Genomic DNA, 27480 nt, shown 5'->3' on the forward strand with positions numbered 1-27480 from the left:
CCAAAACGGGTTAAAAATTCGCCCCTGGGTAATATAATTATAATTCAATGAGGGTTCATTCAGATCCTCTAAATAATATATCGGTAGAAGATTAAAAAAAATTTAAAATGTCGCAAAGCCACAAACACCCCTAAAAACTTTCTCAGCGGACCCCCTCAACCTCAGTTTAAGACCCACTGGCGTAGGGGGTTTCCTTACCCCTCCCCCCAAAACGGGGTTAAAATTAGCCCCCGGGTAATTTGCATATTTGCTCACAGCAATAAAACGTTCACGACGCATCGGCCGATGAAGTAGTGGAGGCGATAACAACTGAAGGTCCAACTTCCATTTTCTGAAAGTGGGTCTGTGAGTCCGTTTCCTTAATGAGGTCATCGGGACACGTCACCGCCTGCTGCTGCTCGTTGGTGACGTCATTGATGAGCGAGGCGAGCTTGGAACGCAGCTGACGATTCCTGGACCTCAGTTGTGCAACGTTGGTCTCCAAAACAGCCTCCTCGACTTTGAGGTAATTAATGTTGTCTTTCGCCTAGAAAGAAGCGAAGTATTGAGAATGTCCAACGCTAGCGTCGTCCAGTTCACACATAACGCCTTGTCAGCGTTAACGGCAAACGGCCAATTTTCTCGCTTCTAGCCGAAAGCGTCAAAGTTAAAATATTTCAACTTTTCCGCAACCGAAAGCGTTTTTTAAAAACGTTTTACGTTGACGCTAGTCTAGTGTGAACCAGCCTTTACTGTGGTCGTCGTAACAACTCATAACAAGAACCCCGGACAAAGCTACTTCACCAGAGACTTCCTCTGCCGTCCTTCGTAAAGTTCCAAAACCATCAATTACGATTACGCAATCATCACAATTTACGGCGCTTCTTCTAACTCAGCCGTAAGCCTTTGTGTTTCTTTGTCGGTATCGCATTATCGGTAGCCATTAAATTCCAAGTTTTTGATGTCGTTTTAAAAAATCTTCAACTAGTTAAATAGTGTTTCTCATTTTTTTTACGTATAACAGCGACGCTTCGGCGACCTAATTCTCTTTGTTTAACATTACGTTTAAAGAGAACAAGCTTGGAATCAAGAGTCTCTCAACATTTTTCCTATCGGCAAATTAAAAGACTTTTTGGAAAAATTTAGGGTTTGACTTTTCAATGCGCAAATTAGACCAAATATATTTAGACGTTTAAAGTTTTAAAGTCTTTATGGCAACGCTGCATTGCTGAACACGCAAATATAAATCTATAGGGATTAATGTTTCAATGATTTTATGAATAAATAGATTACTGTGGATTCTACAAATACGCTTTCTATAAGCTTATACCTGATCTCAGTTTGTCTCTAGTTAGTATTATCGGTCTTTGAATGTCAAGTATCTACCGTCCTTTATTAAGCATCTCCCACTAGTTAATCGTGTTTCTCAACCTTTTTTCTATCGGGTATCGTATTATCGGCAAGTATTCGATGTCAGTTAGTGAAGATCTTTCACTAGTTAAATAGTGTTTCTTAAACTTTTTTTTATCGGTTATCGGTATCGTATTATCGGTATAGAATAAATGTCAAGTCCTGGCGTCTCATATTAAACATCTTCCACTAGTTAAATAGTATTTTTCAACCTTGTTTTACGTGGCGATCCAAAAACTAAGCGTAAGTATGACAGCGAAGCTTCGGCGACCCAATTCTCTGAACTAGACATTACATTTAAAGTGAACAAGCTTGGAGTCAAGAGTTTCTCAACATTTTTCCTATCGGTATCGTATTATCGGTATAAGTATTTGACGTCCTTTAGTAAAAATCTTTCACTAGTTAAACAGTGTTTCTTAACCTTTTTCGCCTCGACCCAAATTCGATGCGTTTAGTATGACAGCGAAGGTTCGGCGACCCAGTTATCTTCACTGAACATTACGTTTAAAGTGAACAAAACACTTTAAATTTGAACAGAACAAAAAAGGTAATAGTACTAATATGATAACACCTAATTATTTTGAGCCATGTATTCGTGTTAATTCCAAAGTTTTATCCGATTTTGCAAAAATCTTCTCAGAACTAATCTCAATAGATCCAACCGTATAAAACTGCTGCAGTCGGCGACCCAACCAAATTAAATGGCCAGCAATGTGGGGTCGCAACACTGGCAACCCATAGGTTAAGAAACGTCTAACCACCTTATTTTATGTTCACAAAAGTTTACTTACGATATTGAGGATGGTAACTTTGCTGAAACCTCCCTTCACGGAACATGTTTCGGCTTTCTCAGGATCCACAGAAAGTAGAAGGCGAAGTCGAGTAAAACTAAAAAACAAAGTATTTTAGTTTACCTTTTATCTGTGTTAAAATACCGAGGCCGATATATATAACTTTGAGCCCGCATGTATTTACCACTTTGGTGTCAGGGGAGCGTAAGACATTTGGGGGTACGAGATCATGCCACCCTAGCTGTATTTTTTGCTTATTTTTACCGAGTTAAACGTCTCATCACACCCTAGAAAATAATAGTTTATTGCAACTTTAAGGTTGTCAATTTTTTCGCTTCGAGCCTACTTTATTTATTAATTTATCTTTCGTGGCAGAAGTTATTGCGTTGAAACGCAAACCATGGCCGAAATACCTATATTCAGTGTTTTTTTTAAGGAGTTTTGGGGGACCGAAAAAATTTCTCCAGCGGTTTACCAAAAAATAATAAATAATTCGTTTAAGCAAATATGGCTATTTTTTGGTATTTAAATGAAACACTTGCGGTCTCTTAAAACTACTTAGCGGTCACCCAAACCAAACCCTAAAAAAACCTGCCTATATTAATTCGGTTTTAAACGGAAACCGATCCTATAACTTGGCATGGAGTATCGGCTCCGATCCGATATTATCGGAAATCCCTACAAGCGACAATTGGCCCTCACGTAACAATCAACTCACCCCTCACGTAACAATCCACGTCGCGTCTTTTCTGCGTTGTTCTTGTTTTCTTTAACTTCCATTTCAGGTTCGTCACTGTCTTCAAATGGCATCAACAACTGGGCGCGAGTCAATCTAGTAAAAATATTTGATTCTTAAACGTTTTAAGCGCAACTGTATAAGAGGGATACATAGGAGGGATACATTGAGGTTAACATGACTACATGAACATTTACATACATGAGTAATGAGTATACTGTTAGTTAGCGATCGATTTAAAGCAGGGGTCCTTAAACTCCCCTCTAAAAACATTTTTGGTTCGCGTGGACCAGGGGGGCTTAAGTAGAGATGTCGTCATCAAATGACGTCATAAAACAAGTAGACTGTGGGAACCTACTGCTATATCGGTCCCAAATAATTGAAAACTGAAAATGACATTCAGGGCTAAAATGTTTATTTTAATCAAATTCCTTGTTTTTAAAAAATAATTATATCGCACTTTATAAATAATATAATCCGTTAGGTGTCCATTACCGCCGAATATGCCTAAAGAGTGCAGGCACCACAGTTCAAGAACCCCTGTAATTTATTTATAAGACTAGCGATTTTTTTTCGAATCAATAAGAAAAAGTTGAAAATACTTTTCCCGCATAAGCTGTTGCTTCTTTAAGTAGTTCTTCAAATCTTTGCTTCCTTCTGCTGAGAACGAAGGCGACCTGAAAAAATACAATTTGCAGCTCTAGATTTAAACGTTCATGAGTACACCAAAAGCCATCGCAGACTCGCCGATTCTGTCGATCAATGATGCAAGGAGGGCAGGCTAAAAAACAACTAGCCTACAGTGAGGTTCGAACTCACGACCTCCGGTCAAACCGGGACCGTCGCTCTACCAACTGAGCTACACAGGCTCAGAGAAGAGCGAGTCAAGAAACAACCATACGCCAATGCTTACTACATTCTGTTAGTACAAGCAACTTATTAAAGGGGATTTACAGAGTCATAATATTTAATGAAAGTTATACACATATATGTGTTCAACAACTGTGATCTAGGCCTTCTGAAGGTGTACTGTACGATAGCCGTAATCGTTGGTCAAAAGGCAGCTTCCGAACAAACGAAAAAACACGTCCGTAATATTACTGCAAATATTTCAGACTTCGCTTACTCTAGATTTTCGACGACCAGGCTACGCAGCAATTTGGCGTAATCCTCCGAAACCTCTGTGACGTCGACGTTGTCACAATCGTCGCCTAGCAACGCGACCGGCGTCTGGTTCGGCTGCATAAAAAAGCCTGGGTTAAAGATAGGCCATGGTCACCTGTAATCGCGACCCTTTTTTGACCGTTTATAAGTAAAAGAGGACAGGCTGGAGATTTGGATAATGACAGCAGTTAATTTGTGTATCGAAAACAATTACACTGCAATTGAAGTGTATAGCCTATGGAAATCATTTAATGAATTTATCCAAAAAGGGAGTTGTTTGAGAAAAAGGAACAGAGACATTAAAAGAAGTGAGACAAAGACAGGTTACAGTGGAAACTAAAAAAAAATACCATTTGAATCTTAGAAAAAAAAAACAGAAAACAGAAGCCAGTAAAGAAAAAAACAAAAGCCAGTACAGCCATTAAAATAAAACCAAATAGAAAATTTAGGAACTTAAATATAGTTCGTTTAGAACAGTGGAAGTATGGGCTGCTACTAAAAACATAGTTAAGCAGCAACTTACAGGTGCAACAGGTGAAGGTGCTATGACCAGGTCATCATTCCTGTCGTTGCTCTGCGTTGTAGTGACGTCACAAGAAACCTCAGAAAGTTGTGGGGTTTGATCTGTATACACGACAATCATGGAATAAAAGATAACAATTTCTTATTAAATTTCTGATGTACACTGAGTGTCTTTAGACAACCAGTAAAATCCCTAAGATACACAGTATGGTGCATCGAAACATAAAAAATTAGACAAAAATTGCCAAAAGTGTTCTTTTTAGTAAAACAAATAATTATGTGGATCGAAAACCCTGTACCTGCAATGCTTGTTGGCAAATCAATTAAGTCCTCTTTCGTTGCAACTACAGCAGGATTCTAAAGCAGAAAAACATACTTAAAACGTATAATTTGGTATGTCAGAATGAATTGGATTAGAGCTAGTACACAATGCCAAGTGATAGTATCTGTATTCGACAGTTATTAGGGTGGCATTAGTTCAAAATTGATCACAAACTAACTTGTGCATTTTAGTCATGGTGTGATCCAACACAGCGTTTTCTGCATTATTTTTTTTTTACAAAATATTAAATAACAAAGTACACTTTTTGGTCATTTTTTCGTTTTTAATATACAAATAACAATAACTTTATGCGGTTTAGAAGTTTCACTTGTTATTTTACAGTATAATTACACCATAACATAGTTGAGAAAATGCAATTAAACTTAACTATGCACAATTAAACCGTTAAACAGGCCATTACCCGTTTAGTTGTTTAAAATAAGTTTTAATAATCAAAATCATACCTCAGTAACCTGTTCAACTTCGTAGCAAGTGGCTGGGTCAATGAGTTTGGGAAGTTTGGGTGAAGGAGGAAGAAAATTCAAGTTGGAAGCTCTGTTTAGGTTGCTTTCTGCATCAGAAAGTTCATCAGATGCTTTTAAGTCGGGAAGCTGGTTTTGGACGAGGTTCTTGAAAAACAACAACTAAGTTAAATTGGATTTCAATATTGTTTGAAAGATATTACATGTTTTTTTATTTTCTGATTCGAAAAATCTGTCATTGCAGAATATGTATAGAGAAAACCGGCTTTCCTGCCATTATACTTTTACTATGTGTCAAAACCATAATAATTAGATATCATGATGAACATATCAAATGGGATAACCGTCATTATGTTCGGCAAAAAAAAACCCGGATTGATGACTTGCTTGTGATCTAATTTGAGTTTTCAATTTCCATTTTTTAATGAAATATATATACCAGTTTTTCAAACAGTGTTTTTCAGCTTTTTAGTCAGAAGACATTTGTGGTCATGCAGGTGATTTTTTTAATTACAAAAAAATATTTTACTAAAAATGATTGCGAATGAATAAAAAGTAATTCTAGTTCAGGTTTTAGTTCAATTTTTAGTTCGCACTTCGGTAGTGCTATTTCTAATCTAATTTAGAACAACTATAAAGCTATAATTTTAATTCTAATCTAATTTAATTAAAAAGAAATAAAAACATTTTTGTGATCCAAGTTTGCGATTAAAGGTCAACTGTAAAACATATACGCCAGAAGACATAAAGTTCAAAAAGGACTACATTTGATATGCAGACTAACTAATATTTACCTCTGTTACCGTATAGATTTTCGACAGCTCTTCAACACACATCTCTTTTAGTTTCTTCGCCGAGTTTTTTGGAGATTTTTCAACTGGGATGACTTCAGTACTTTCAGTTGTAAGCTTGGGCTAAAACATATATATTTGTTTTGTACCACCTTTCCATGATCGATGGATTTTGAAAATAAAACACTTTAACTACACTTTAGCTGTTAACTACATCCTTAAACGATTTTACAGCATTAAATAACTATAACTTTATAATAACAAAATTTGGAATATATCTTTCACATTTCTACATAGTATTGGTTACCTTAAAAATAGCAAATATATAAGTACAATATTCACAGATTGTAATGTAGCTTAATAACGAATTTCAAAGCAATATATATATTTGCTTGATAATAAATCCCAAGTCAGAAAGGCCAAGAAAACCGACTTTATCTTAATAAAAACATTTTAATATGTACTTGTTTTGGAGATGATCAAGCTGTTACAAACAAAGCTTGACTGCTATATCGTCAAGTACGTATCGTAAACTTTTTCAAGATGATGTTCATTCACAAAACCTTTTTGATTTTGAGATTCATTATCAAGCAAATATATGACCCTGCAATTTTACATTGCCAGGCTCTTTAGGAGTTATATTTTGCTATTTAAACCTTTCATTCAAATGCATAAATAATTGCTATAATAAAAAAAAAAAAATAGCTATTATTTTCAGAGCTCTTTTATTTTTAAGTGCATTTTTTACAATACAGAACAGGAAATGTAGAAATAAATTTTGCTTTAAATATTATGTGTTTGGTTTTAAAATTACCTTTTTAGCCGGCGGTTCCATTTGATCTTTTGTTATCTGCTGAGAATGCACTGCAGTAGCTGACAACTGTTCGTTATCAGGAGTCTTTATATTCACAATCCCTTGCTGCTGGTTTATAACAGTTTGAAGGGGTGTTGTTTGGGGGACTACCTTAATGGTGTTAAACAGCGACTCGTTTTTCGGAATCGTGTAAATAAAAGTTTGGGGGTTGCTTGGATTGATCTTGAATTGCCCCGACTTGGGTGCAATCGCCGTTGACGAAGCGACAGAGAGCGAGGGATTGACGATTTCAAATGGAGCACTGAGGTTCGTCTTTGTAGCTTTAACAAGCTGAACAGGTTTATTTGCTGATTTAGGTAGCGTTTTAGATTGTACAAATGCTACAGGGCCTTTCACTATGGTGCTGGCTTGCGGCTGGTTGGGTAGCTTTGGCAGCGGCTTTAATAAACTCACAGTGATCAACTGTTCTGCAACTTTCTTTGTATTGCTCAGGCTGTTGTTGTTGTTGGAAAAGGACAAGCGCACCAAGTCGCCTTTGTTTACTTTTCCCGGCAGTCTTGGAATCTGGATTTTCGAGTTCGGCGTCTTATTGACGAACTCGAAAACAGGCTCTCCGTTATTTAGCGAGACCTGAAGTTTGGGAGGCCAAGGGGCCGCTTCTTTCGTTTGGCTCTTTTCTGGTTCACGAATCGCGATTGGATCGGACAAGGCTTTTAGCTTCGTCGTGTCAACCTTAACAAAAGTACGGAAAAAGGGAGATAAATACAGAAAACTTTCTAGTCGGAATGAAAATACATTACTAGGATGTCCGATACCCCATATTTTTGATAAGTGTCGCAATCCGACACCGAACATCATAAATACACTCAAACAAGCAAACTAAATAAAACCTTTTATTTCAAATAGGTTTTATCTTTTAAGGTAGAATTGTTGTTTTTAACCTCGAATGGCTAAAATTCCCAAATTAGGCCTACACTCCTATAATGAATTTAGTATCAGATTAACACCGATACCACCATAGTATACAACGAGTAGCAATACTACCACTCGGCATCAGGTGGTCAAACTGGATTCATTTTAACGAACAATGGTGTTTATTACATCACTGTAAACTTCATATTAATGTAGGGGTTGCTAGGAGCAGCCAAAGTACGTTAATTTGTGCGAAAATGGCAAAACTACATTACGTATAAACTTATTTTTTTTAGTTTTTACACAAAACTTCACAAGCGACTGGAATTGTTATACAGCTCTTTTCTGTACATTATTAGAAAAAAATGGATGTGCAGGCCTATTTTAATTTTACTGATCAAACACCATTAGATGCTGTAATGGTAAATAGATTCAGGACACCATTTGCAACAGACAACATAATTATAAAAAATAAAAAAATGATGTACCTTAACATGAGAAATTGGTTGAAGGGGCGGTTGGTTGAGATTGACCGCAGCGGTTTTCAGGACCTTTGTGAGTTCATTTCGTTCAGGTGTCTTTGGCTTTGCAGGCAGAGTCGGAGATGTTTGGACTTTGCCCGGAACCGCGACAACAACCGGGTGGTTTGTTGAAACGAAAGGCTTGATTTGTTGAAAAAGCTGGAAAATTTGGTTGTTTACGATATTGTCAACAGGTTGCGGTGAAGAAACTGTCTGTTCGCTAACAGGGATGCTAATGTTTTTATCATCTTTGTCAATTGTCTCGATTTCCTCTTGCTGCGGAACCCCAGGGGGTATTTCCGGGGGGATATCAGTGCTCGGGGCCACTTCTGGGGCTTCGTAAACAATCGGGGGCTCAACCACGAGACAGTCGCCACTTTTACTGTTCAAGGTGACCTTGAGCGGCGCACTGGGAAGAATTTTCGTGTACGACTTCCGCTGTTGAAGCCGGGACAGCGTTTTGGTGCGCAACATCTTTTCTATAGCGCTATCGAAAGCAGTTTCAATTGAATTTTCGCTAATCAGCTGTCTTGGGTTCGAGGTGTGACGCTGGGGGTTTAAGCAACCGATCGAACCCAACTTAAAAGCAGTCTGCTTTTCTTCCGTTGTCTTTCTAGGGTTGGGAAGTAAAATTGGTTCAAGGAGCTTCGGAGGACTTATGGTGGGAAAAGGTTGTTTGGTCGGCATTTTTATCGGAGGGGGAGAGGGTTTATCGATGTCTTCGGTAGGTGGAGGCGATTGGGATCTCGGCTTGCAGATTTCGAAGACGCAAGTGTACTTTGTGCAGCCGTAAAGCTGGTTCATTTCCTCGTCCGTCGTGAGAAGTTCGGTAATCGATTTGTCGCAGTTCATCGCCTTCACTTGGACTTCTCGTTTGTGTTTTATTGCCGATATTGCGATCTAAGCACAACAAACAAAACGCACTTAAGAAATACAGTATTAACAGAACAATGTTAAGTTTAAAATATTTTTTGATCTGAACACCTGACAAATCACAGAAATAGACCACCAGGCAACATACAGGGTTGCTACAAAAGTTTACGGAACAATTTCTAAGATTTTTCAGAAGAAAATTTGTAGGTTTTTATAGACCTAAAATTGGATCAATTTAAGTTTTTTGAATACAAATTCAAAAAACAAAACAGTATATAAATGTCATGGTTGACACTATTAAAAATAGACTTTTAATTTTGTTTTACAGACACTTTTCTAATCCTATAACTTTAGCTGGACTTTGGACATGAAAAAAATTCCAAGACTTTAGGAAAAACTTTTCAACGACTTTCAATATGTAAGAATTTTAAAGATTTCAAGACTTTATGACAACCCTGAACATAACAATCAAAATCGCCCTTGTGGTGTAAACAAATAATAAAACAACGTTTCGGTAGAATAATTAAAACGAGAATAAGTTAGCCAGAGTATAATTACACCGTAGATTACCAATTAAGCTAGACGTCGCTAGAGTATATCATAAGCTGTGAGACAGGGCGAACCTATGCAATACTCAACCGCAACAACAAATCATATGTTAGAAAGATTTCCAATGCGAAAAAGTTAAAATAAAACAATGCAGTGTTTTTTTGCTTTTTAGTGATATAATAATAATACCCTTCAAGTGAAAGCCTTTATATGCAATAAAAGGTTTTAAATTTGGGGAAAAGAAACAAAATATTTTTTTATGCATACTTTTTGATATTTGACATTTTTTACAACGCGAAATGCTGCTAAGTTAATAAATAATCTTAAACAAGGAAATATTGTCTGAAAAAGAGTGCTAAATACATCTTTTGGCAGTGTCTATGTTTTTTAATTAAATTTACAAATTGATTTTAAAACTGCAGACTTTGTTACCAGGGTTACGGGATGGTAGAAGTTGAGATTGAGTTGTTTCCAAACAGGGTCGGGAACGTGGCTGTTAATGATGTGGCCGGCGTAACTATTAACACCTTCTATGAGGAATCCGTGCCAAGAAGTACAGATGTATTTGCCGCTCTGGAACTTCTGTATCAAAACAATGTATATAACTAAAAGTCCAATAGCGAAAAGTTGTTTTGCAGCATTTCTACAATATTGACATTTTCTTTTTTAAATAAAAACAGCTAAGGTATAATTTCCTGAAATTGGCTGGCTGTGTCAAACAAAAGGAATACTGTAAGTGTAATCTAACTCATTTTCTCATATTGTTTAGGAAATGCTACATGCACAGGATTATTATTGCCTCCATCTGTGTGTTCCACCAGTATGTGATAGGATATTTTTTGGCCGTTACTAGTTTGATACTAGTATCAGCATTAAAACTGTTTAAAAAAAAGCGTTATCCCACACAGAATAGTCATTTTGAGTTTTACATTGTTAACAATACAATAACTAAATTGAAAATGCATGTTCATACTACCATCATTACTTTGGGCAAAATTCAATACCAAATGACATTTTACTATGCTCAAAGAAAAATATATTAAATTGAAAAGGTTCTAACTTCTAAGCTATTTTTTCAAGTTCATAAGAAAAAAATTTGCTTTAACATCAAAAAGTTTCAGTTACCTGTAGGTACCTTTCAAAGAAGAAATCGGTTAAATTTCTATTTTAATTTTGGATCGATACCACTGTAGTACCAAACGCATGCGGATAGTACCACTTGATATCGGGTATCAGCTCCGTCCCCTATTATCAGACATCTTTATTGTGAACATAAAGATAAAGTATATTTAATACAAAGCAATTTTGACGAGAAAAACATACTTTTAGGTCAATGTGAGCTTGAATAATCGCTTTTAGAAGTTGGATTTTCTGTTCGCTCCAGTCGCAAACGGAAAGCACCTTGATGTAAAACACACTGTCGGGGTCTGAAAAAAACGTAGAAAGATATCAATTGTAGATTCAACCTCTATATAACTTTTGTCCTCAATGACTACTATGGATTGCTTTAAGTTGAGATACTATACAGGTTTGGTAATGCTCAAATCAACCCTTTATTTTTGGTAAGCGTAGCAAACACTTACTTCACCCACTAGCGGTAATAAATCCAGGAGGTCATTATTTTATGATGTCATTACCCATTAACATCAGACAGGACAGAAAACGGGGAATTCTGCAAGTTGAAAATTCAGTACCACGCTCTTTTTGGATTTGGAAATACGCCAGTGTCCATTACCATCAAGTTTAAAATACTACACATATTTTTAAAAACAGGGTTAAGAAGACTAAATAACAATTTAGTAAATAACCTGTAGAGTCTTCCATAGTTTTAATGTTTTTCTACATCAAATTAAAATACTGATTAGTGATTACCATTTCCTTTCTTTCTTTTGCCTTTGTTTGTGTGGAACTTTAAAATCACAATTCCTTTTGTTGCGCTAACAACTGAAGAAAACACACTAGGGGGCGCTTCTTGTGCCTTAAAATAAATCAATTAGGTTTTTTACTGTGGGGTTGCCGCTTGCCACACATTCTTATCAAAAAAATTGATGTTGATAGAATGTTTAGAGAAAATTGAAAGGTTTCAAAGACCACACATTGGATCACTTAAATTTTTTTTAATATAATTCTAAAAGAAAACAGTATAAGTACCATGGTCAACACAATTTTTTTAACGACACCATTTAAACATTATATGTTACATCTTTTACCATTACTACGCAAACAGACCATTACTGATTTGTTCACTATATTGTAACTTTTTATAATAAAAACAATCTGAGTTTCCCCAGTTTGTGAGTTTTGTGGCTAGAACTGTTATAACGACATCACATAGTAGCATCTGTTTAAATGCTAAAAAATTCACTTTTTATTAAGTATATGGATCGGTAGACGACACAAACCTTTTTTGTTCGTTTTGCCTTTTCTGTTGAATCAAACTCAAGCATCTGTTCCTTACAATTGAGGGTTTGTTTCCTGGAACGTCTACTCTGGTTGGTTTGTTTAACTTGTAAAACGGACGTACCAAGCTCAGATTGTGGTTTTGGTGGAATTTTTAACGACAACGCTTGCTTTGCTGGTGTTTTTGATTTCGGTAATGTGGTGAATTTCTTCATCCTGGGCTGTCTTCTTACAGGCGCACTCCGGGGCACTATCATAGACTTGGTTGACTGTTTACGGACCGTTTTTCGATGGCAATGTTCCCGAGTTCTGGCGCACGTTGCTGGCATTGCCGAAGATGCAAGCATCGACTGTAAAAAGGGTAAAAAATTAAGCAAGCTGTTTATTTAGAGCAGGGGTCGGCAACCTTTTTGTAGTCGCGGGCCAAAACCAAACTCAGAAAGGTCTCTGCGGGCCGCACAAAATGTTAGCTAAGAATTGTGTTATTAAAATGTTAAAACAACTGTGAATCAGGCGGTCCTCGGATCTTTTTTGCAGTTAAAGCGTGTTTAACTGTTTAATTAACAAGACAGTAAAGTGTTGGCGCATAGTGCGAAAAAAAGCGTTTGTTTGGTTTAAAGTTCGAGTCCACATGTCGTCATTCATACTACTAATGACAAGTGTAATAGAACTACTTTGAGGAAACGCGATAACCTTAATATTAAATCTAGTGCAGTGTTTGTTAACGTTTCTGAGGTCCGGGCAGACGTGACGAGCGCGATTTTTTTTTGGTAAACCATTTCTTTTGAATTTCTTGCAAGTTTTTATTACATTTCCGAAAATAAAAAATGTTAAAAAATATATGTGCAATATTTTATACGTTTGTCCGCAACGCACTTGGCAGCCTTCCACGGCGCAACGGTAAAGAAGTGCTGATCTAGTTAACAAGACAGTATCAAAACACATATATATAAAGAAGAATCGCGCATATATATTATTTAAGTATAAAGAACAATCGCGTAGAGCGAAATTTTTTGGCACTTTCGTAGTTAAAATAGTCAAAAAGTATTTGAATTGGACCCGTGTCTAGTTTGTCAAAGAGGCGGAGGGCCGGATGCATTGCATTGGCGGGCCAGATCCGGCCCGCGGGCCGTAGGTTGCCGACCCCTGATTTAGAGGATAATTGCTGTAAGTTATAGTGAGGCAGAGAACGAATAAAGCTACCTACTTCTGTATATGCTTCTATATTTGTTTTTTGTTTTAAGTCTGTTTATTCAGATCAGTGGTTTGTAATGAGTATAAAACATGTTTTAGAAAATGAATTGTATTTAGTGTACTGTTGGCCATCACAGACATGTTTATTAAAGAAGGTAATTGTTAACCATTTCATGAGTGGTGCTCGCTTTAAATAGGCTCTCAACACTTTATGTCATATGTCCTATTGTTCACCTTTTTAAAAATGCATTGCAAAAATTTCTTTGGAGGAAGAACTCAGGAGTCATACAATTTGACCCCACAAATTTGAGGTTAACTGCTTAATATTAAAAGTCATTGCTCATGGCTCCACCAAGACTGCTCATTGCCACCCCAGGGGACTGAACAGTTGACAAACGCTGATGCAAAACCTACTTTTGCATCACATAGTTGCCAGAGTTTAATTACATTTTTTGTTTTCAAAAAGTTTGAAAATGTTTTGCAGACTAACTTGGACAGTTTTTTTAAAATACTTTGCTTATTTCCATAAACGCTTTGATTTCAAAGCTACTTTGGATTTTGAGGCTATAATGCTGGACGAATGCTACTTACTTCGACTATAAGCTTTTTCCACTGTGGTGAAAACTGAATTGCAGATGGACGGACAACAACAGACTTCCCCACATTCTGTTTTGTCCACTTAAGCTTTTCCTGAAAGAAATGGTAAAGGCAAAAATAATAAAATGAAGGGGACAATGAAGCAAAATAGGACACAATAATAAACATGTGAAAAAAATATAGCAACACTACTGAATACAAAAACGCAAAATGACACTCTTTAAAAGGGACACTGCTACCTGGTGACTACATTGCAAAACAACACTATAGTTTTGGGCAGTGTTTTTGTTTGCTATTTGTCCAACACAACTAACGCATAACTTTAAAATTTTGGCGAACACGGAACTTTAAGATAAAGTCACAATTTAATCTACAAATGATTAACCGAAACTTGCCAGTTTAAACTTTTCCTTTTCTTATACTTGTGTACATTGGAAAGCGAATTTTTTAAGAACTTTACCTTTGACAGCTGTATTTGCCATCTGTGATATTGCTTGGTCTTTTGTAGCTTGACCGGAAGACCAAGGAAATTCTTTTGGTTGTACAATTTTAAGGATCTATTCTTCCTAATAAAGTAGAATAAAATGTTTAGAAAATTGAATCAACCTGAAAATTTTTTTATTGTACATTTTAATCTTATCAATCATTTTCTTAATTGGAATTTTACGCCAAGTCGTAAAATAGATAATACAACTTTAATGAAAAACCTTGGACAACCACGGCCCAGGCCTATTAAATTACAATAGCTAAAAATCTAACCTAATAGTTCTATATTTCTTCAGTAATTGCCTTGCCAGGTAAACAAAGCGGGATTGAATATGATCATTGCGTTTCGTCAGATAATCTGTAAAAAATAAATGTAATATGCAAATGAGCGAGCTCAAAAGGTGATTCAAAAAAATAGTTCAAAAATTAGATAAGAAACTTTTTTTGGTGATACGTTTAGTGTCAGGAAAGTCAACAAAACCGGCAGGACTTTAAAAAAAATAGCCTGCATACAGTGGCGTATCGAGGGGGTTGGAGGTTCGGACCCCCCTTTCTGTAAGTAATATTATCATTTTTTGTTCGTCTTTATCAGGGTTTAACAACTGTTTGAAGCGGTGTTTTTAATGTAATTGGGCTTGTGATTTAGCGTAGTTCCGTACATGGAACATTAGTTAACTGTGCTGATGATTGTTGAATTATGAATTCCACAAATAATTACGCATATTTTACGGTCTTTTTTTAACGGTTTAGTTTTTCGCCTGAAGTTAACGATTACACACTAATTGTAAGCAGTTGCGCAGCTGTCGCCTGGCAGAAGCGCCAATGACGCTTGTGTTCGCTTTTGCTGGATGTTAGTTGGCTTTTTCCGATTAGTTTTTTATGACATCATTACAATAACTATTTTATGAAATCATAGCAATCACTATTTTTTTTTTTTTTTTTATTATTCATAACAGTAAAAGGAAAATAGGGGAATTCCCTAAGTTGAAAATTTGGGGCCCCCCCTTATGATTTCCTGGATACGCACCTGCCTATATAGTAGTTATTAATAAAGGATCATTTATACAAGTTAGACTTAAATCATAGCGATGGTATATACATGTTCGGAACAATTCCTCTTTCTAATTTGAAGTGTTGAGAAATATACACCTTTAACTAAATGTTTCTAAGATAAGACTTCAAAAATATACTACATTTACACTTTCCTAAAAACATACCTTGCATCCATTTTCTTGGCAAGGTAAACCTAACTAAAGGTTCTGTTCTGACAGGAAAAGGATTTTTCTTGATTTCAACGAGGGGAGCTTCATTCGGAACAACAAGGTTTGTAACACCTGGTTTTAAAGAAATTTTTAAAGGTTGAATGGGATACTGAAGTGCAAGAACAGCAAACTCGGCGAGAGATTTAGTGATTTTCTGGAGAATCGGTACGTGCACATTTCTTTTCGCAGATCTTCGACAGAACAAGTCGTCAATCGAATGCAGAATTCTGGGTGGATCATAGATTCGTGGTTTGCGTTTCTTTTTCGGCTCTTGCTTTTCTTTTACTTCAACTAATGGTTCATTTTTAAGTTTCTTTGATAAATTTCGAATCTTTTTAGAAATGGTAAAGGGCTTTTGTGACTGAGTTCCAGTAATTGGGGGTTCTGTACCTAGAGACAAACAAAATGTGTTAAACTTGCAGAAACTAGTTTGAAAAATCTTATTTCAGTTATCTGCAAATTTTAATTTTGGGCACTGGTCTAGAATCCTACTACATTTTTGTCCATAGGTATTTTTTGTGTTAGGGTGGGTCAAGTATTATTATTATATTTTTTCTCTCATATTATTTCTTCCTTGCCATTTTAATTTTGATAACTTGTGTTAAAAAAAATATGCTAGGATTCTAGACCAGCGCACAATTTTGTGCACAAAAAGACAATTAACTAAAGGCCAAAAAAAGATAAACCTTTTGGTATAATGCTGAGCTGATCTTTGTGACTCAGCACATCTTGCAAAGTCTTGACATAACCAGATTGAGAGGATGGCACATTGTATCTAATGTCTTGTGAAATTGCCTCATGCAGGGTTACTGTTTCATCAATTTCTTGCTTTATTGTACCCAGAAAAAAGTCTAGTTCTTTGCTATAAAAGACAGAAGAGACTTCTTTATCTGACTCAACTTGTGGATTTTCTTTTTCTATGGAATCATCATTATCTTCAAAAATATGTCTGTATATTATAACTAAAAATACATATTTATATCAATAAAAAACAAATTTAATAGTAAAAAGAACAAACAAAAAGTAAAGTAGAGCTGTAAGATGAATATGACCAAATCAGTTTAGGATTTACCTTCATTGTAACTAGACTGACCGCTGCCTTTGTCTATTTCACCAACATCAATTTCCTCATTTAAATGGGTGCTGATAATATAAACAAAATTTAACAGACAACTATTTAGTTATTGTATTTTAGAATATTTGTACAAGTAATAAGAATGGTCATTCACCTTTTATCATCACCAGGGATTTCTAAACTGTTATGAGTGTCTACTTGAGGTGTGCCAACATCATCAGCAAGAGAAAATGCACTTGTGATTTTAATTTCATTAAAATTGCTGAAAATTGGCTCTTCACTTGAATTTGAAGTCTCAATAAATGGCACAAAGTCATAATCGGGAACTTTTTCAGCTTCAAACGTCAAATTAGGAGAGGGAGGTGAAACAAGAACAGTGTCTTCTTTGTCAAGTAGTTCCCCTACATCTACTAGTTCCACAGAGCAAGGTCTTATGTATGCTTTAAGAATAGCAGCAGCAGCATTCATTTTCAGAAACCTGCCTTGCTGAATACAAATAAACGTTTTAGAAAATTAATTTTCAATCACGTTTAACGAAAACGTGAGTTTTATCGTAGTGTCAAAGAATTACGGGTTTGTGTTAGATGTATGGTTGCCTCGTTGTAATTTGGGTCTGCAAACTTTTACAAAATAAGTCAAACAAATGAATACCATACTCATCAAAGATAGAAGGCGTGATGCATCGACTTATAATTCAACAAATTGCACAACAAGTTAGCATCATGAGTAACCAGGCCACTAAGATTACTAAACAAGCATAGTCGTCGCATAATACAATCATAGCTTTCCTACCACGTGGAAAGATTTACCGCCATCTTGCATCTTTGCGCGCCATTTTATCCACAAACGACTAAAGTTTACCGCGACCACGCGGAAAATAATAGAAATCGCACGCATTTAGACTCAGAATTTTAGGAGCAAAGTCCGAAAAGGTAAACAAAGAAAGTTATTTGAATGAAAACAGTGATATTAAAAATGCCTATAAATGCTAGACCTAGTCTTGTAAAGGTTTGATATTTCTCTATGTTATTAGATTTAAACATGACCTCGTTTTAATCAGCGTAGGTTTGTTGCATAACGCAAAGCACTAAACTTGACGTCACATTATTAAATGACTTGCCTAACGGTGCTAACTATGTATTGTATAGGTCAATATGGGCTCTGTTGTTTCCTTTCATCTTTGTTGTTGTGTTGTAAAGTGCGAAATGATTGTTTTTGTAAATGTGATGTATTTTACCGTCTGAATTTCAATTCAGATTAAAAAACTAAAATATAAAAGAAGCTATTTCAGTTTACAATCAAAATTTGTGACACTATCACAGGGTTGACATCATAGTTATTGCTGATAAATATTTCAAGTAGTTAACAAAATTGTTTGCCCCTAAATGTTTTAAATGCTAAAATTTTAACCGATAATACAGTCTGGAAATTATAGAACAGATCTCGTCGAGATTTCGCAGGTGGACTTATAAATTTTGGAGTGCACTAAATAAGTTTCTGATGCACTCGGAAAGATTGCATACATTATACTGTAAACAGATGTCACACAAGTGCCTTACATATGTGGGTGCAGGTATTTTTTCTGGTTGTACATTTAAAAGGCTGAAAAAAACTCGCAGGTGCTCTTTTCTTTCCATAACTTTCCACTTTGGGTTCTGCATATGGCTATTGGGCACTCTTTCACTTATGTACGTGAAAAGTTATGCAAAAAACAAAACAAAATAATACCGCATACCACAACACATATTGTTTGGGTTAGGGTGCGGGTTAGCGTTTGGGTGAGGGTGGGTCAAGTAATATTATGTTTATTATTATTAATAACTTGACCCACCCTCAACCAAACGCTAACCCTAACCCAAACAATATGTGTTGTGGTATGCGGCATTTGAAGAAAGTTTTTTTTTATTAATTTTTACGTACAATAGTGTAAGAGCGCCGGCTATTGTTTGGTTATCTTACTTTTGCAGCACCAAATTCAAAGAGTTTTTTGTACACCTGGGTCTGCATTCTGTGGACACATCGCAATCAAGTGCACACCCAAATTTTGAAGAAAAGTTTTAATTAGGTAGGATTCCGAACCTCCGGTATGGATAGAGTCCTGATTGCACACCTGTACAGTTACACCTTAAAATTGACGAAAGATCTGGTGAAAAAATGAAATGCAGACTGGCCTCAGATTATCTTAACAGGGCAGAAATATTCAGGTGTACAATTTAATAATTCAGTTGTGCACATGCTGTAAAAAATTCTCTGGTATATACCTGCCACTTTAAAAAGTATGAAAGGTGCCCGGGCAAAATTTTTCAACCTTTTGAAAGTTCACGCTTATTTATCGCATCAGAAAATCATAAAGTACACCCCTGAAATTTTAAAGTGGCACTTTTTTCACCTTTGTTGCACCCGGTCACCTGGATCCCTGGATTTTCCTTAATTTTGGTATTTTGGTTAAAATCAGTTAACTTTTCTTTACTTAACTTTTTTTTTAAGTTAAAACAAACATTTTAATTTACAATTTGCTCAACAGAGTTGCTGATTTTTTAAATTAATTCATTTATCAGTGACTAATCGTTTTTGCAAACAAAAAAGTGGTATCCATGTAAAAACCAAGCAACAGCATTTTGACAATTGCTGAAGCGGATTTTCGAGTTTTGTTGCAAGATGAGTAACCCGTCGGGTCTTGAGTCGATGATGTATAACGTTTCACTTAACAGTGGAGAATCGGCGAGTGGAGAAGACACACAAAAATTACCAACGAATCATCACGAAGCCGAGTCCAACTTTATCGCCATGTCGGACCCAGGTAAAATGATATGCCTGTCAAGAAAAGAGATCTTACCGGTGTACAACCTGATAAAATTGGATTTACAGGCCCAAATTTATTCCATAATTTGTTGTCACCATAGATTCGATTAAAAAAATTATTTTGCAAAAATTTGACGTCAAAATTCTGCATCTATACTCAAATAAGGACTATTTTTGTGAAAAATTCACTGGGCTGGTAATATTTCATGCGAAAATCTTTGCCAGAATGGGAACACAATTGGATTTTGAAAATGCACTGATGGTCAAAAAGCATCACACTGGTTTATCGAATTATCGTATATGAAAATCGAGTAGCATTTTTAATATATTGTAATCTGTCAAATAAGCCTTGTAGATGAACTTTTGTCCAAAGTCGAAGTCATTTTTAGAGCAGTAATTTTAAAACAGTGGCTAAAGTTACTTAAGTCAATGTATACCAAAGCAACTCAAAAACTTTCTATTAAAATTTTTATTTTTAGATGAAAGTCCTGACGAAGCAGCTGAAAAGGCCAGATTAATTGGACAAGTACTTGAACTACAAAACACCCTGGAAGACCTTTCACAGAGGGTCGATTCTGTTAAGGAAGAAAACCTTAAACTGAAGTCCGAAAATGAAGTTTTAGGAAAATACATAGACAATTTAATGTCAAGTTCATCTGTATTTCAGCAAGCTGGAACAAAGTTAAAGAGCAAGCCCAAGTAACACTTGTTAACAAAATTTTACATCTTTATTGTACTTACACTGATGTTGCATTTTTTTTTATTCTTCTCTCTTTCTTATCACTACATTGAAGCTTACTGCTTACTTTATGGTATGCCCTTCTGTCAATATTATATATAAATTATTATGTTTCAACACATCATATTTTTGTAATGTCTAGCGTTTATGTGCAAGGCTAGATTATTAGGTCTAGTTTTGCTGGTACACACCATAAGGACAAAATTAACTTTGTTCATAGCTTATCCCAGTGTTTTTGAACCTTTTTTAAAGACGACCCAAATAATAAACTTAAAGTAGAACAGAAAAGTTTTGGCAACCCAATTCCAATACTTTATTTAATGTTTCGTAAGATAAAAGTTAACAAAACACAAAGACAACCACATTATTAAATGGAAATGGCATGAATATGTGCAATGTCTTTGTATGAATTTCAAAATTATCTCAATATTTGCAAAACATTTTCATCTAACCAAATGAAACGGCAACCCATAGGTTGAAAAGCACTGGTTTATATAAACACATTTCTGTATTATAGCATGTTCATGTTTTTTTTCATCGAATGAAATCCTTTGTTTTTATAAATCTAAAATTGTAATTGTAACTGGATTGCCATTTTATGTTTTGCCATTGAATGATCGGTTTTATTTAGATGCAAACAAAGTGATGCAATAACAAGCATTTTAATACAATTACACAAATACTGCAACAGAAGTGTTCGAAAGAAGTGTAACAGTTGGGGAACGATCACAAATAAAGCACCATTGATACAAGGGCAATAGAAAATGTACAAAAACTTTAAGATATGAATTGCAAGCTATATGCGTGTACAGATGTCTTTAAGCACCATATAATGGTTTTGATTTGATGCATCTAGGCAAAAATACAATCTGTAGGGTGTTTCCAGTCTTCAGCATTTTTTGGATTTCTTGTTGGACAGGCTAAAATCAAAACAATAATAAAACGTTAAATGACAGAAAATTAGTTTGCATAATATATAAAAATTTTTATCATATGCATAGGTGCCCAAAATTTTGCACAAAAACCAGTGTGCAAAGTGCCCTGAAGAGAGCCATTGGGACACATATGTTAAACTTTACTGAAGTAAACATTGGGTACTGAAGAAATTACATTAAAATATCCTTGCAAAGTAGTGATATCTGGGCCCAAGAAGATGATTTGAGCCTGAAACTTGTAAAACAATAAAATCAAAACTTTGTTTGCATGCACATTTGCCCTAAAAATTTAGCAGGATGCACTACTCAATACCATTCCTTAAAAAGCCCACAAAGTTTTTATGTTGTTGGTGTTATTTGTACTTACGTGTTTCGCAGCTTGGTCCATAGAAACCAGTTGCAACACACGAGCATTTAAAGGAGCTCTTTTTGCGCAAACAGATGCCGCCATTCAAGCATGTACATTGTTGATTTACTGTAAAAAGGCAAGCAAATATAAACACTAATTAGATGCAGGGTTGTCACTAAGATTTAATTTGATTTGCATAATGAAGTTTTTTTTTCAAAAGATTTTTGAAAAGCCTTTAAAACATATTTTATATGAAGTTATGTGTATTGAAAACATACTTTTAAACTATTTGTTATTGTGTTGGCCATGGCACTTGAATTTTATTGCTTTTCAAATTAAAGTCATCATATTTAGTGATCCAATTTTCGGTCAAATCTGTGGCAACCTTAAAACGCCATATAATAGCTTTCATAAGAGCAGTAAGGTAAAAGATTGGCGGTATGATTTAATCTCAGGCAGCTCAGGCTAAATAATGGTTCCTTTGTTCTGCAGTTGTTATTACGAACAACACACCTTAAAGCCATTTGACATTTGCCCTAGGTGACTCATAATTGCAGGAAACTAAAAGATTAGTTCTAACTGCCTTGAGGTTTGACTTCCAATGCTTAAGATGAATGAAGGACAAATTAAGAAAAGCTTAAACACTTAATGAATTGCCCCCGAGCTATAAATGATCGAGTTTGGAAAACACTGCCATTCGTTTTTATGAATAGCAAAGTTGCAAGATGCTATAAAAACAGACTTACTGAAACATCACCTTTTTAAATTGTTGCATATCAACATGAAATCTGGTTTTATTTCGTAGTGTGAAATCCTGGATTAGCCTTTTCATAAAATGTAACAATGGAGTAATTAGATTCTGTTTTCATCTGAGACTACATGAACCCAAAAATGCCAGTAGATAATTTCATAATTTATAAAGCAAACTATAATGAAAACAAGATATGTCCCGAAAAAAACTTTTTCGGTCTATATAAAAATAAAGGTTAGATATCATACTTGATCGTTTGCAGTCTCTCTTTCTCCTGAACGTGTAGGGATCTCTGCATATCTTTACTGTTGTCTTTCCACACTGGCAACGGTTGTTGCGGCCAATAATGCATCCCCTCCAACGTTTTCGCTTGCAACCGGCAGTAACTTTGCTATCTCGTCGTTTTCCATTGACCTCTGAAAGGAAAAGTGATCAACATTATTAAATTTCTAAAATAAAATTCACAACTGTTTCTATTTTGCAAGCATTTTTAATAAATTAAGGCCACAAGATTTAAATTGGATAGCATTTTATTTTCAATAAATTAAAATTTTCAAAAAAAACAAGATAAACTAACATAATAAAGAAAAGCTGTATAACTGCTTTTTATTTCAAGTTTCTTTAACATATTAGGGTTGTTTGCAATGTTTATAAAAAAAACAGAAATACAAGACAAACACAAACCTGTTAGGAAAACGAGGACCACCACCAGTATAAGTGCAACAGTAACAAACTTCATTTTCATACGATCACACTTCTGCATAAAACCACCGAATTTACAAAATTACCTCTCAGTATAAATTGCAAAAACATGTACTTTAATGTAGTCCACTTTTTAAAAACAAAAAATAAGATTTCTAAATGCATATCTGTTATGAAACCAGTTACCTCTTAAACGAGGCTGAACGCACTAGCTAGCCGAAGCGAATATTAAACTAAATCCGAATTTGAAAACCGACAATTGCAATTTAGCCCGAGGCAGAAGTCATTTGCAGACGGCAAACAAACTGCCTATTAGCTATCAAAAGCACGTTTTATTTTTACATTATGCATACATTAAAACACCACTTCTTAAAATTCAATGTTTAAACACAAAATATTGTAGCGAAAATGCAGAGATGAGTAAATGAAATTGGGTATTTTCTCCTTTAAAATTGCAGAAGTAAAACCTTGAATTTGACCCGAATTCATTCATGCGAGAAATTTTCCCAAGCGTGACCTTTCTTTTTGAAACAGCTGTGTCACTGCCTTTTTATTTTGTGTCACGCGTCTTTATTTGTTGTTCAAAATTAGCCCTATAACGTTAAATGTCGCACGTTTTACGTTTGGCATCTACTAAAAATACCTTGAACTCTATAATTTTTCTGTTGAAGTGCCAAAATTCGAATCACGTTATAAACACCGTCGGTTTAACGTCATCTGAAAGTCTAGGGTTCGGTTCCTCTTTTTCCCGGATTTTTTCACTCCCGGGCAACGGGATTATAGAATGATAATTCCCGGGAATCCCGACGAAATTTTCGTGTCCTAGTTACGTCACTATGATGTTTAAAATTACTTTATATTAGCTCAAAACATTTAATTGAGCTCATGTTATGTAGTATTGCTTTTGCAACCTTACAAGACCTTCTCGTGTTAAAGGCTGCACCCCTTATTTATTTATTTTTTTTAAAAGCGCATGCATTGGTAAAATAAATTTAATGAAGTTTTTATGGTGGTAAGCGCAAATAAAGCAACCCTGGCAACGACTTTATTAGGTTTGGTAATATTTTGTTTCTTTATATTAGTCAAAAATGACATTTCTCTGTTGCCCAAATAACTGGGATTTAAACAAATTTCCCAAGATTCGGCATCGTTATTTTACGGGATTTTCCCGTCGAAACATTCCCGGAGAGAAACCCTATGTGAAACATCTGTCATGAAAAACGTTTGTAAAATACTGCAATTATTTATAAATTTTGTTGTCACTTCCCTAGCCTTATTATATACAGTAGCATAATACTAAATAAATAACCAAATTTATGATTCTACGTTACTTCACGCTAAATGGTTAAAGTCGTCAGTAAATTGTTTTGATTAAATTTTAAATCATTGCTACCTTTGAATGCCAAGGGTTTAATTTCAATAGAATCAATATGACTGTACAACCTGGGAAAGGACTGATTGCAAATTTGTTAAGTGAGGCAGATGGTCTTTTACAGACTGTGTCCAACTTCTCCAAAGATATTTCTGGGATACAGAAGCTGCAAAATAAGATAGCTTCCGAAAAGAAGTAAGTAATTTGTCTTGTTGAAATATATGCAACATGTGGAATATACAAGCTTTTATAAACAGTGTATTGATAATTATGTAAAAAGTTGTAACAAAAAATTAGGTTTGTTTAAAATTTTTGCGCTGGTCTAGAATTCTGCTACGGAATATTAAATTTATTCTTCCAGTTTGCATTTTAAAGTTTGGCGGCTGGTTTTGCTACTGCATTGTAGCTAAAAAAAGTGCTAGGATTCTTGACAAACATCAAAACTTTGTTGAACTTTGTTGGTTACTTATCAACCTTTGATATATTATATAAAGGATAGATATTTTTTTCAGATTTTTGCAAGGACTCAGTGATGGCACAATTCCATTCAAGCAAAGTCATGCCACCAGTACAAACCTCAAAAGTTTGAAGGCAATTATAGGATGCTTAAATGACTTGGGGCAAGAGAATACGACAGCCATCCTTCAACGCTACAAAGAAGATACACAAGAAACAGAATTTGAAAGGTTTAAATATTGTGAAATAGTTTAATAAGTAGGTCATTAAATTTTGGACTTCTTAAGCTAGAAAAGTTAACTCATAAGGTAGAACAGTGTGGTCTAAACCCGGGCCTGGGTCCAAGGGCACATCTCATGGGCGACACTATTTTTGTAAATTGCAAAACGCTGATTGGTTCAATTATTTCCACACCTTTTTAAACTGTTTAATCAATTATCTAAAAACAGCAAACAGATATTTTTAAATTGTTTTGATACAATTTAACTGTTTTCTGGAATTTTAAACTATTTACGATTTTAATGCCCTTATGTGACCTACTGTATAAGCTCGCAAATAAATTTGATAACCTGTGAAAATTAAAGCCTTTTGACTATTGTGTTGTAGAATATGGTCGCATAATTTGGACATGCTCAAACATCAATGTTTTCAAATATTTGTCAAAATGTGCTTCAATAAAAACTCATGCTTTTCTAAATATAAGTGAACCAATTGTGTATTTTTGGTATATATAATTTCTTTTTTCCAGCAAAAAATGTAAAAGTTTTTTTATCTTTTTACTCATGCATTAATAATTCCACCTTTTCTTTTTTATCAGGTTTAGTTTGGTGGTTGATATCGTGGCTTTCAACGGACACCTATGGATAAAAGTTATTGCAAGAAAACCCGAAGCACTGTTGTACGTCTGGCAGGGTTTGGACCAGCACAACGAAAAGAACATGATAGAAAGCGCTGAAGACTACATTGAGGTCGCCAGACAAAATCCTGTCAACTTTCAAAGCCCCAAAGTCCTGTTTTACTTTGCAAATGGTATTCCGTGTGAAATTGCTGAAGAACTGTTGGAACTGGACGTACTGGTTGTCGGAACAATCGATGACAAAGATGTTACTGAAATAATAGAAACCCCTGATATATTTCCATCAATTAAAAGTTGCGTCAATAAATTTCAAAGAACAGAACACTCCCAGGTCCTGTTTTCAAATTTTGACGCAAATCACAGTCGTGTTAATCTCGACATCACCGCAATGATATGTTTGGTTTCGAACTTAACAAATGGCGCCAGCACCTTTACATACGGTATTCCAGTTTTGGATCAACAGGCTGAGGTCGAAAGAAATGATCCGTCGTTGCCTGCCCTTAAACGCTTTCTAGAAGGCAAAAAAATGCTGGCATGCAAAACAGCGGTTGACAATTTTCGGACTATTGTGGCGACAATTGGTGGCGCAAAGGAAAAAGAAAGAAGTAGAGAACTTTTGAATCAGATTACAGTTGTTGAGGATAATCCATCACAAAGAACTATTAACTTGGCTACAAGTGCTAAACTTAACAAAAGAGCAAAGGTAACTTTGGTCATCTTACTGTATTTAAAAATATATAGGCCACCTGTTCACAGCATAAAACAGTTTAGGATTCAAAAGTGGATTTGCATACCTATTTGGTTAATAATATAAAAAGATACCTTGATTAAAGATAAACAGGTATACTCACCTCATTAAAAATTGTTAGTTAAAATGTTTTTAATATTGTGTGTTGTGTGGTAATTTAAATAAAAAACTCTATAATACGAAACAAAAAAACTCTGCCAAATTTTCGTTTTTTTTAAACCACTGGTCTAGAATTTTCTGTTTGCATAAATCAGGTTGTAAATATTGGTGGTGTTTTTTTAACTCAAGATTGCTGATTGATAGCCGCTCGCACGGCTGGCGAGTGTAAATTTTTGCTCAGGAACAACCCTGAGTGACATGTCAGGACCAGGTCTGACATAATAATGGATTCACACAGTTTCTTAATTGTTAATATTGTTGCAAATAAAGATTCTACATTATTTTCTTTAAAGATTTTGTTTGGAACGGGTGACAGTGAGCAAGCAATAACTGTGACTGCAAACACCGGATTTATAAGAGCCGCCAAGCAAAACGGAGTCACATATTCTGTTTTTACTCATGAAGCAAGAGCACTGACAGAAATTAAGGAGCCAAAAACAAGCTCTTAATTTTTACTTTTGAAAAACTTTTTTTACGCTCTAACATATTTACTAATTTTTCAATTTTTTGTCAGTTTTAGTTATTAATATGTTTTTATTTATGTGGACTTTTTGTTGCTCTGTAATAGTGTCTTGAATTTGAACAAACTGTTTATTTATATTGTGCAATTGTTTCTCTTCTCTTTCTGTGTTAAAGCCTTTCTCAACTTCTTTATTTTATTTTAAGATATATTTGTGTATTAATTAATGTGTGAGTTCACCTGATCGTGAGAATGCTGACTGTTCAGTAAA

At 35.1% G+C, this 27480-nt stretch overlaps 5 protein-coding genes and 1 non-coding gene across 6 annotated transcripts; 2 read left to right on the top strand and 4 right to left on the bottom strand.

Moving 5' to 3' along the window:
- Positions 1 to 268: 268 nt before the first annotated feature.
- Positions 269 to 10848, bottom strand: LOC146135196 (uncharacterized). Its single transcript, XM_083395703.1, has 13 exons — positions 10843 to 10848; positions 10299 to 10448; positions 8412 to 9344; positions 7012 to 7743; positions 6201 to 6320; positions 5389 to 5553; positions 4902 to 4959; positions 4604 to 4704; positions 4043 to 4155; positions 3519 to 3593; positions 2899 to 3012; positions 2181 to 2277; positions 269 to 526 (listed from the first exon to the last, which is right to left on the bottom strand). The coding sequence occupies exons 1-13, from the start codon at positions 10846 to 10848 to the stop codon at positions 269 to 271; spliced, it is 2922 nt and encodes a 973-aa protein (XP_083251829.1).
- Trnat-ggu (transfer RNA threonine (anticodon GGU)) lies at positions 3711 to 3785 on the bottom strand. Its single transcript has one exon. It is a non-coding gene; the product is annotated as a tRNA-Thr (tRNA).
- A 1363-nt stretch (positions 10849 to 12211) lies between the features above and the next one.
- LOC146135198 (uncharacterized) lies at positions 12212 to 17348 on the bottom strand. The gene is made up of 8 exons (XM_083395704.1): positions 17035 to 17348; positions 16878 to 16948; positions 16492 to 16740; positions 15761 to 16195; positions 14817 to 14901; positions 14518 to 14623; positions 14052 to 14150; positions 12212 to 12616 (listed from the first exon to the last, which is right to left on the bottom strand). Exons 1-8 carry the CDS (start codon positions 17346 to 17348, stop codon positions 12212 to 12214), a joined length of 1764 nt encoding a protein of 587 aa, XP_083251830.1.
- Positions 17349 to 19408: 2060 nt separating this feature from the next.
- LOC146135199 (short coiled-coil protein B-like) lies at positions 19409 to 21108 on the top strand. The gene is made up of 2 exons (XM_083395292.1): positions 19409 to 19680; positions 20162 to 21108. Exons 1-2 carry the CDS (start codon positions 19539 to 19541, stop codon positions 20383 to 20385), a joined length of 366 nt encoding a protein of 121 aa, XP_083251418.1. The 5' UTR covers positions 19409 to 19538; the 3' UTR covers positions 20386 to 21108.
- LOC146135200 (uncharacterized) lies at positions 20693 to 23265 on the bottom strand. The gene is made up of 4 exons (XM_083395291.1): positions 23141 to 23265; positions 22705 to 22872; positions 21724 to 21831; positions 20693 to 21341 (listed from the first exon to the last, which is right to left on the bottom strand). The coding sequence occupies exons 1-4, from the start codon at positions 23217 to 23219 to the stop codon at positions 21274 to 21276; spliced, it is 423 nt and encodes a 140-aa protein (XP_083251417.1). The 5' UTR covers positions 23220 to 23265; the 3' UTR covers positions 20693 to 21273.
- A 1207-nt stretch (positions 23266 to 24472) lies between these two features.
- On the top strand, positions 24473 to 27479 carry LOC146135201 (UPF0415 protein C7orf25 homolog). The gene is made up of 4 exons (XM_083396364.1): positions 24473 to 24725; positions 25043 to 25216; positions 25804 to 26545; positions 27043 to 27479. The coding sequence occupies exons 1-4, from the start codon at positions 24589 to 24591 to the stop codon at positions 27196 to 27198; spliced, it is 1209 nt and encodes a 402-aa protein (XP_083252490.1). The 5' UTR covers positions 24473 to 24588; the 3' UTR covers positions 27199 to 27479.
- The last annotated feature ends 1 nt before the right edge of the window (position 27480 follows it).

Source organism: Ascidiella aspersa, chromosome 8 (genome assembly GCF_963924565.1).
Source record: "Ascidiella aspersa chromosome 8, kaAscAspe10.2, whole genome shotgun sequence".
Classification (NCBI taxonomy): Eukaryota; Metazoa; Chordata; class Ascidiacea; order Phlebobranchia; family Ascidiidae; genus Ascidiella; species Ascidiella aspersa.

Bases quoted from the DNA above. Each gene is read 5' to 3' on its own strand.
- LOC146135196 (XM_083395703.1), bottom strand. The intron at 9,345-10,298 runs GTAACAAAGTCT...TGTTGTGCTTAG, and splicing joins TCTACCATCCCGTAACCCTG to ATCGCAATATCGGCAATAAA. The intron at 527-2,180 runs GTAAGTAAACTT...GCTTCTTTCTAG, and splicing joins AAGTTACCATCCTCAATATC to GCGAAAGACAACATTAATTA.
- LOC146135198 (XM_083395704.1), bottom strand. From the start codon at position 17,348: ATGAATGCTGCTGCTGCTATTCTTAAAGCATACATAAGACCTTGCTCT. The intron at 16,949-17,034 runs GTGAATGACCAT...TTATATTATCAG, and splicing joins ATCCCTGGTGATGATAAAAG to CACCCATTTAAATGAGGAAA. The intron at 14,151-14,517 runs GTAAAGTTCTTA...CATTTCTTTCAG, and splicing joins GGCAAATACAGCTGTCAAAG to GAAAAGCTTAAGTGGACAAA.
- LOC146135199 (XM_083395292.1), top strand. From the start codon at position 19,539: ATGAGTAACCCGTCGGGTCTTGAGTCGATGATGTATAACGTTTCACTT. The intron at 19,681-20,161 runs GTAAAATGATAT...TTTTATTTTTAG, and splicing joins TATCGCCATGTCGGACCCAG to ATGAAAGTCCTGACGAAGCA.
- LOC146135200 (XM_083395291.1), bottom strand. From the start codon at position 23,219: ATGCAGAAGTGTGATCGTATGAAAATGAAGTTTGTTACTGTTGCACTT. The intron at 22,873-23,140 runs GTTTGTGTTTGT...TTTTCCTTTCAG, and splicing joins GGTCCTCGTTTTCCTAACAG to AGGTCAATGGAAAACGACGA. The intron at 21,342-21,723 runs GTAAGTACAAAT...TTTTGATTTTAG, and splicing joins TGGACCAAGCTGCGAAACAC to CCTGTCCAACAAGAAATCCA.
- LOC146135201 (XM_083396364.1), top strand. From the start codon at position 24,589: ATGACTGTACAACCTGGGAAAGGACTGATTGCAAATTTGTTAAGTGAG. The intron at 25,217-25,803 runs GTTTAAATATTG...CTTTTTTATCAG, and splicing joins CAAGAAACAGAATTTGAAAG to GTTTAGTTTGGTGGTTGATA. The intron at 26,546-27,042 runs GTAACTTTGGTC...TTTTCTTTAAAG, and splicing joins AACTTAACAAAAGAGCAAAG to ATTTTGTTTGGAACGGGTGA.